This window comes from Miscanthus floridulus, chromosome 8 (genome assembly GCF_019320115.1).
Source record: "Miscanthus floridulus cultivar M001 chromosome 8, ASM1932011v1, whole genome shotgun sequence".
NCBI lineage: Eukaryota > Viridiplantae > Streptophyta > Magnoliopsida > Poales > Poaceae > Miscanthus > Miscanthus floridulus.
Window position 1 is genome coordinate 188,861,133 of NC_089587.1, and position 8,929 is coordinate 188,870,061.

Here is an 8,929-nt window from a genome sequence, read left to right on the forward strand (position 1 = left end):
TTGGTACTATTACAATATCTAATACGACTTGTAATCTTGATGTGCACGCCTTGATCTTACGGGCCGGGCCACCTCGGATGGTGCGGCCCATGTACCATCTTGTGGTACCCGGGGGTATATCCCCCACACTAGGGGTACGCCATTTTATGGTACCCGACACATAGTAAATCATAGAAAAATCATAAAATAAAAAATACAATTTTGTTAGACTCCACATGAGTAGATCTACACAGTGCTGTATAACTTATTTAGATTTTATTATATGTTCACTGTGTAGATCTATTCATGTGTAGTCCAACAAAATTGAAATTTTCATTTTATGATTTTTCTGTGATTTACTATGATTTTTCAAATATTTAGCCGAAATAAATAAAAAAAGAAAAAGACAAAACCGCCATCAAAACTGCTTATAACAGGGGTCAGGGAGGTAAGATGAATGGTTTTAAAAGTCGAGGAAGGTGATTTGCCTAGTTTTAAAGTTTAGAGAGAAAAAACGGACTTTCGCAAAAATTGAGTGAGGTACCGTGGATTTTTTCCTTTATTTATCTTTCCTATATGTCCGGTGAGCTAAAACCCAGCCCATCCCGTATACCCCGAGTGGCCCAACTAGCCCACGTATATACTCCAAACCTAGCCCTAGCAATACATTTCGCTCTCCATACGGCGGCGGCCACAGCCACACGAGGTCTCGCGCGGGTCCTAATTCCAAACAGCACTGCCCTTTCGTGGCGACGACTGGGCGAGGGCGACCGCTGCCGCTGTCCAGGTGCCCAGGTCTCCATCGGTCCCTCGCCAGGTCTTCTCCGGCCCTTCGCCGCCGACAAGCTCCGCCAGGTACGCCCACCCTTCTCTTCCGTTCCTGCTGTGCGAAGCTGAGCACCCAAACCCTAATTTAAGCGATTTGTATTCGGATCTGATAAAATTAGAAGTGTAATACAGTTTAATTGGTTCATATTGTTGGTTTATTGTTGTGTTTTTTGCTACTGCGATATCTTATGTTATCAAAGCAAGGCTAGTAAAGCATGTTCTACTATTACAGGTTGCTGTGTTAAGTCCAAGCTTGTGTCACATGGATTCAACACAAGATTTCCAACCCAGGACATTCTCTATAAAGTTGTGGCCACCAAGTGAAAGCACACGGCTCATGCTTGTTGAGAGGATGACAGAGAATCTGTCCACAGAGTCCATTTTCTCTCGCAAGTATGGTCTTTTGGGCAAGCAAGAGGCTCATGAGAATGCAAAAAGGATTGAAGAACTTTGCTTTGCCTCGGCTGATGAGCATTTCAAAAGGGAGCCAGATGGCGATGGGAGTTCTGCTGTCCAGCTATATGCAAAGGAAACGAGCAAGCTGATGTTGGAAGTTCTGAAAAAAGGCCCAAGGACTACTGCAGAACTGGAGGCACCTGTAGCTGATACGCCTCCTGTGCCTGCTGATATTGTACTAGATATATCTGGTGGCAAGCGTGCATTTATTGAGGCAGATGAAGCAAAGGAACTGCTGAGTCCACTTACCAAACCAGGAAATTCGTATAAAAGAATTTGCTTTAGCAACAGGAGCTTTGGTATTGGTGCTGCTCATGTTGCTGGGCCAATTCTTGAGGCAGTTAAGAATCAGCTCACAGAGGTTGATATCTCAGATTTTGTGGCAGGAAGGCCTGAGGAGGAAGCCCTTGATGTGATGCGCATATTCTCCAAAGCATTAGAGGGTTCTGTCCTGAGATATCTGAACATCTCTGACAACGCTTTGGGTGAGAAGGGTGTCAGGGCATTCAGTGAGCTCCTGAAATCACAGGAATCCCTGGAAGAACTCTATGTGATGAATGATGGCATATCAGAGGAAGCTGCAAAAGCTCTATTTGAGCTTATTCCTGCAACTGAGAAGCTCAAGGTTCTTCACTTTCACAACAACATGACTGGAGATGAAGGTGCTATGTATATCGCTGAGATGGTTAAGCGTTCTCCAAATGTAGAGAGTTTCAGGTGCTCAGCAACAAGGATAGGATCTGATGGTGGAGTCGCATTGTCTGAGGCATTAGGGACATGCACTCGTCTGAAGAAACTTGATCTCAGGGACAACTTGTTTGGTGTTGATGCAGGGTTAGCTCTCAGCAAAACCCTTCCAAAGCTTCCTGATCTTGTCGAGCTTTATCTCAGTGATCTCAATCTCGAGAACGAGGGTACAATAGCAATTGCCAAAGCCCTCAAACAGTCAGCACCACAGTTGGAGGTCCTTGAAATTGCTGGAAATGAAATAAATGCAAAAGCAGCCCCGGTTTTGGCTGAATGCCTAGCAGCAATGCAGTCACTCAAGAAGCTGACCTTGGCTGAAAATGAACTTAAGGATGATGGTGCTGTGATAATTGCAAAATCATTGGATGATGGCCACACAGATCTCAAGGAACTTGATGTGAGCACAAATATGCTGCAGAGGGTTGGAGCTCGGTGCTTTGCGCGGGCAGTCGCATATAAACCAGCTTTTGTGCAACTGAACATGAATGGAAATTTCATCTCTGATGAAGGGATTGATGAGGTGAAGGACATTCTGAAGGCTGGTAAGAAATCCCTAGATGTGCTGGGCTCACTGGATGAGAATGAACCTGATGGAGAGCCTGATGATGAGGAAGAGGACGAGGATGCTGAGGACAATGAGGACGAGCTGGATTCAAAGCTGCAGAGTGTGAAGGTTGAGCAGGATGATTGACCGTCCTTGAGTTAAGATATAAGCTAGTAGCAGAGTCCTGATTACCGAGTTAATAATTCCTTCTTTCCATGTGTTAGAAATATAGTAGTTTTCTGCACTGCTGTTGATCCTGGGTTCCTTAATCAGTTTTTGTTATGTGAAACCAATTATCTTGTGCAATCTGATTATAGATTAGAACTGCTCTTATTTATTCTGTTATATTCAGGACACTTTTCCATTATAAATGGTCTGATTTATAGATCCTATGTATTTTCCCAACATTTTTTTTGGGTGACTGCGCACTGGTAGTTGACCTACTATTCTGTGACCCCTGCTTTGATCAGTAAATTCACTTGTATGTTCACTCTAATATAAGATTCCACCAGTCACCTGAATTTGACCCAAGGGAAAACATAGCTGCTGCCGACGCCTCATTGGTGACAATGAGCGCTGGAGGAAGCACTGGTAGTTGACCTACTACTATAGGTTGTTTCTGTGACCATGCTTTGATCAGTAAATTCACTTGCTAGGTCTGTAATATGTTCACTCTAATCACAGATTCCACCAGTTACCAGAATTTGACCAAGGGAAAGGGTAGCTGTGCTGATGCCGAAAATATTTGTAAGTTCATCTGTGATGGCATGTAGTCCATGCTTGTAGGTTGATAGTGTTGCTTTTGCTTGACTTTGTTTAATCTGAGTCTGCATCAAGTGTAAAGTATATGGTTACATGGCATATCATAGTCCTAAATGCTGTTGCTTTGTTGCATCTTGAGAGAGGGAGGGCGAGAGGGAGAAGGGAGAGAGGATTAGAAAACTCAGCGTATACTTGCAAGTTCCAATAAAAATGTTAGTTCAGGAGGATTAGAAAACACACCCTTGTATCGACGCAGCTTTTTACATGACATCTGGTTAGCTTTGTATTTTTGTTCATCTAATGCAAGTTGGTATAAGCTAGCAGCAGTCTTGATTACCGTGGTTCCTTAATCAGTTTTTGTTATGTAAAACCAATTATCTTGTTTAATCTCATTTCTAATTATAGATTATAACGCTCTTATTCATTAGGGAAAATTGTGTTCTTGCCCTTATCCAGTACTCCAATTGTGATTTTGGCCTTATTTTTTTTAACTTTGTGTTTTTTACTTTTTGTCCTTGTTATTTTGAACTAAACCGTCCGTCTGCCCCTGCTTTGGATGTCCGTTAGATGCCCATTGAATAGATGAATTAAAAAAATTATAAACCTGAAAAGAAAAGTCCAAATGCCCACACTGCCCCTTATCCCTTTCTGGCTATTTCTTGACTCCACCAAGACACCGACCGCATTGGAGAGGGAGGAAGCGGGCGGTGCGGTTCTAGGCGGCGGAGCGTGCGGCGTGGGTACGGCGGCTCGAAGCAGCGTCGGCATCAAGGCGGGCGGAGCAAGTGCGGCATCGGGGCGACGTGGGCGCGGCCCGGGACGCGGGGGCGGGCGTCGCGGCATCAGGGCGGGCGGCAGCGGTGCCTGGCGACGTGGACGCGGAGCGGGCCGGGGCGCAGGGGCGGGCGGAGCGGCATCAGGGCGGGTGGAGCGGGCGGCTCTGGTGCCTGGACGCGGCTCCTAGTTGCGCCTGGCAGCGGGTCTCCACGGCGCCCGTCCCGCTTCGTCCCTCTACCGCCGCCGGGCCTGGGCCTCGGCTTCTCCGTCGGCGCGGGCAACAGCGAGGACCGGAGCAGCAGATCCTCCATGGCCGCTCCCGCGCCGCGCGTGCCGCTCCCGGGCTGCGACCACGCCTCGGTGGTGCTCTCTCCGCGGGAGCGGGACAGGCTGCGGCCCTGCGCCGCCGCCGCCGCTTCCATTTCCACCGAGGCTGGGTGCTCACGGTCCAGCGTCGAGTCTGGCCTCCGCAGCTCCAACGCCGTCGTGAAGGCCCGGGTGCCGCCGGCCTCAATGGTGTTCGCAAGGTCTTCTCTGGTTGCTGTGGCCACGGTGACGAGGAGCAGCTGAGCCAGGAGGTCCGATCTACGGGTCGCTGCAGAGGGAATGGCAGTAGTGTGGCGGGCAGATCGGTCCGGTCAAGTGCTGGTGAGGAGAGTGTTGGGAACGGTGGCAATGGAAGGATGTATTGGGGTGCTGATCCTTGCAATGAGCCGATTTTGGTACTTCACACAGCACAGGAAGCACTGGAGAATGGTATGGTCAAATTGTCTATGCTTATTAAGTTATTGTTTCCATGAGATGGGACACATGCAGTTTCAGAAACCCGTCTGCGGCTTATTATTTTGTGGAAGAATATGAAGAAAAGTTACCGTGATACTCTTTATGGGAAGAATATGTGGGCAGCTGCCAAGAGCTTCACAACTGACAAGTTCAACTTCTTCGTATTGTTGTCATGATGCTAGCAAAATATAGCAAAGGTGTTGCCAAAATTTTAAATATTTATCAATATTAAATCTGAGTTCAAATAATTACAAGTTGTGTCAAATATGTTTAACCAAATTTAATCAATTGTCAGCATACAATAAAAAAAGTCTAATTTCAAATCAGGGTAAAATCACAATTAGGCATAACAAACAGGGGCAAAAAATCGCACGGGCATTCATGTCCTTTTGTACAAAGTTTAACACCGGGGTGGATGACGGAGGAGGGGCAAACTGATGCTTTGTTTTGAAATCATAGGATAAATTCACAAAGTAAAAAAAAATAGGGGTAAAATCATAATTTCGATACAAAACAGGGGTAAAAACACAATAGCCCCTGTTCATTATGTTATTATGTTCATGACGTTATTCCATTATATATGGTCTGGTTTATAGACGCTACCTATTTTCCCAACAATTTTATTGGGTGACTGCGCACTAATAGTTGACCTACTACTACAGGTTGTCTTTGTGACCCTACTTTGGTCCGTAAATTCACTTGTTAAGTCTGTACTATTACTATGTCATATGTCACTCTAATCACCGATTCCACCAGTTACCTGAATTTGACCAAGGGAAACGTTAGCTGCCGCCGACGCCTCATTGAGCGCCAGAGGAAGCCACCACCTGGACCTCTCACTTCACGACACGGCACCGGCTTGCTGCACCATTTCTGCATCTTGTTACGTAGAGTTGTAGACCCATATACTCTGTTTTCAAATGCATATGCCAATCCGCATCTACTGTTTCTTCGGAGCCTCGAATCTATTGTTTCAGTCTTTCAGATGCATATGCCAATCCCGACTCTGTTGTTTGTTTCTTCAGAGCCTCGAATCTATTGTTTCAAATGCATATGCCAATCCCCAGCAATGTCCGTGGCCAGCACCTTCGAAGGCACCCCTGTGGCGCCGTCCGTCGTGGCGAGCAAGCACCTGGACTGGCTCACGGGACCCTGCCTACGGCGCCAGGAATTTACAGCATCACGATGATGCTCTGCACCTAGTCCATCCAGGCTCGGTCCACCGTCCACGGCGGCCACTTCTCCGGCGAGCTCGAGCTCGCCCTGCAGGGAAGAGTCGCAGGCCGCCAAACTATGCCGATGGCTGTCATTGAGCAAGTCGCAGCGCTCAGCCTTTCTTCTTCACTGGACTCTTCTAATCACAAGAGCTGGGCGTGCTCGGATAAGATGGCAACGACAGTGGTAGCGACATTTTGAAGCACGTGGATTCCAAGGAGGATGGCGATGGGTGGGAGCTTTGCTGAAAATTTTCAGGAATAGCAGGCTTGCCAGAATGCTAGAGGATGCTGAGGTTATACTCTTAGCTCTTTGTATGATGAGCTATGAACAATGAACAAGCATTATGAAACACAGAGGGGGATCTACTTATCATGATTTGTCATATAGGAATGGTGTGGAGCAGGTTCATCAACATCACAAGGAATTTCACCACCTTATTATCATTTTATTATTATTAATGTCTGCAGCCTGCATATTTGTATTTCGAAAATCGGTAATGCTTCAGTTAAAGTGTCCGTCCGTCCGGACGGCTTCTGCATAAAAAAAAACTAGACGCCCGTTCGCTTGTCATGGCCTTATCCACCATGTCTGACTCCACCACGCTCGTCTTCCACGTCCGACTCCACCGCGCTCGTCTTCCTTGCCTCTGCCCGTGCTTCGTGGGCGTCATCCTCCATCCTTGGAAAGCTCCGGCGCCCGGTCCGCCGCCAGCCTGGCCGGTGCGACCTCTCATCGGCCGGATCGGGAGGTCTGCCACTGCCGGGCAGTGCGACCTCCCATCGCCCCCCGCAACCGTCGTCCTCCTCCTGCCTACGCACTCAATTTCCTTGCCTCCACCCGTGTTTCGTGGCTGTTGTCCTCCGTCCTTGGTGGCTCCGGCGCCCGGTCCACCGTCGGCTTGGTCGGCGCGACCTCCCATCGGCCGTCGTCCACCATCCTCAGCTGCTGGCTGGTCAGAACTGGCCGTTCTCTCACTCTACGCCGCGTCGTATGGAAGAAAGGTGAAAAGCATGTTGCAAGCCTATGTTTCAATTGCTTCATATGTATATGTTGCAAGTGTTTCATGTGTATGTTGCAAAAGTATATTGAGATGTTGCATATTTTACAATGGTTGTACATGTATGTTGCAAGCTTCTGTTCCCAATGTTTTATCTGTTTTCCATATGTACGTTGCAAGTGCGTTTATTTGGATGTTGCATATGTTTCACACATATGTTGCAAGTGTTTTATCTGAATATTGCTTATGTTTTTACAATGCTTTCTAGTATTTTTCAGGTGTTTTTGTAAGTGTTTCAGATGCATGTTTAAAGTGTTTTATCTGTCTTTGGATGAAAGTTTTTACAATAATTGGGGAAAAATTCGATGGCTGACATCGACCGAGAGCGGCCAATCCGACGGCAACAAAGGTAGGAGGCAACGGGAGGCAATGGGACGGAGGCAACGGGAGGCGATTGCTGTGTCTATGATCGGTGGGCCATATGCGCAAAAATCGCCTTCCATTGCCTCCGCAAATGTGGGGATTAGGACTGGGCGGTAATTCCATTCTCGTAGTTTTTTTTTGATAAAGGGTAAAACGGTAACTCTATAAATGCAAAAAATAATGTTTTGAGTAATATAGTTAGGATGGATAATACAATTAGTATAGTTAGTTAAATGAATATGTCGTTTACTTCTTCTAGGGTTCCACCGCCGCCGTCCTGCGAGCCGCCGCCGCCGCCGATGGGAGGAGGCCGGGCGCAGGGCAATGGGCCACCCCTACCCCTCGTTCCTCCTCGCCGTCATCGGGCGTCGCCCTCCTCCTCGCCGTACTCTGCTTGGGCGCCGCCCTCGGCGTTCGTCCATGGTGGAGCAAGAGGAGGCAAGAGAGGATGGGGGCCATGAAACCTAGATCCAAGCGCGCCATGAGGAGGAGGCGCCAGTGCCGACACCGACGCTAGTGCTGGCGTGCTGCACACGACCAGGGGTAGGTTTGACACCGCCGCGGTGCTATCTGCGATGGGCAGGTTTGGCGTCACGCGCCTCCTGCTGGCGCCGCCGGTGCTGCTGGCCATCGTGCGCACCGCCGAGGAAGCGGACGCGGGCGCTGCCGCCCACATGGCCACGCTCTTGGCGGTGAACTGCGGCGGCGCCCCCCTCGCGGCTGACCTCATTGCGCGCTTCTCGCGCACTTTACCCGGCGTAGGTGTTACCCAGGTTGGTTTCTCGCTGCTGCAAGTTCATGTCTTTTGATTTGTAGTTCAGATAATATCGTAACTACTAGAGTAGTTCATACAAATCACTTGCAATTGTGTGTTCATCATAGCATACAGTGCTTGTTTCCAATTGGCAAAAGGGGTATGGTCTTACAGGATTGATGATTTTCGTATACTAGGTTAGAAACTGTCAAGTATGCTCTCTTTAGTTAGTGAATTATTTATTAACAAATCTCATTTGTAGATATGAGCTTGAATTAAATGTTCTTGGACTTAGGTTTTTAGTTTGACACAGCCATCATGTGTAATTTTGAGTTTTGTGAAAAGAAGTATGAAGAGCTACTGATACAACTATAGTTCTGTCAGCCAGTTCAACTTTGACTTTCATAGTTTGCAGAATTTCTGGTGGCTTAGTTGGAGCATTTGTAACATTGGGCAGGATTGACATGTCATTCAACACATTAGTGCTTGCATTTCTGTTCTTCTAGGCAAGTTTTTCTCTATATTAGCTTCAAAAGCTTTGGAGCACTACCTGTTTAAGAAGGCTTTGCTTATATTTAACTTAACTAACCTGATGGTATAGTGGCAAAGCTAGTGTGAGTATATGCATTGATGATTTTTATTTGTAAGGATGAATACCTGT

General features: G+C 47.4%; 1 protein-coding gene across 1 annotated transcript; it reads left to right on the forward strand.

Moving 5' to 3' along the window:
- The first annotated feature begins 670 nt into the window (after nucleotides 1–670).
- LOC136474331 (RAN GTPase-activating protein 2-like) lies at nucleotides 671–2,974 on the forward strand. The gene is made up of 2 exons (XM_066471924.1): nucleotides 671–834; nucleotides 1,040–2,974. The coding sequence occupies exon 2, from the start codon at nucleotides 1,070–1,072 to the stop codon at nucleotides 2,699–2,701; it is 1,632 nt and encodes a 543-aa protein (XP_066328021.1). The 5' UTR covers nucleotides 671–834; nucleotides 1,040–1,069; the 3' UTR covers nucleotides 2,702–2,974.
- The last annotated feature ends 5,955 nt before the right edge of the window (nucleotides 2,975–8,929 follow it).

Excerpts from the sequence above, each read along its gene's own strand:
- LOC136474331 (XM_066471924.1), top strand. The coding sequence starts at position 1,070 with ATGGATTCAACACAAGATTTCCAACCCAGGACATTCTCTATAAAGTTG.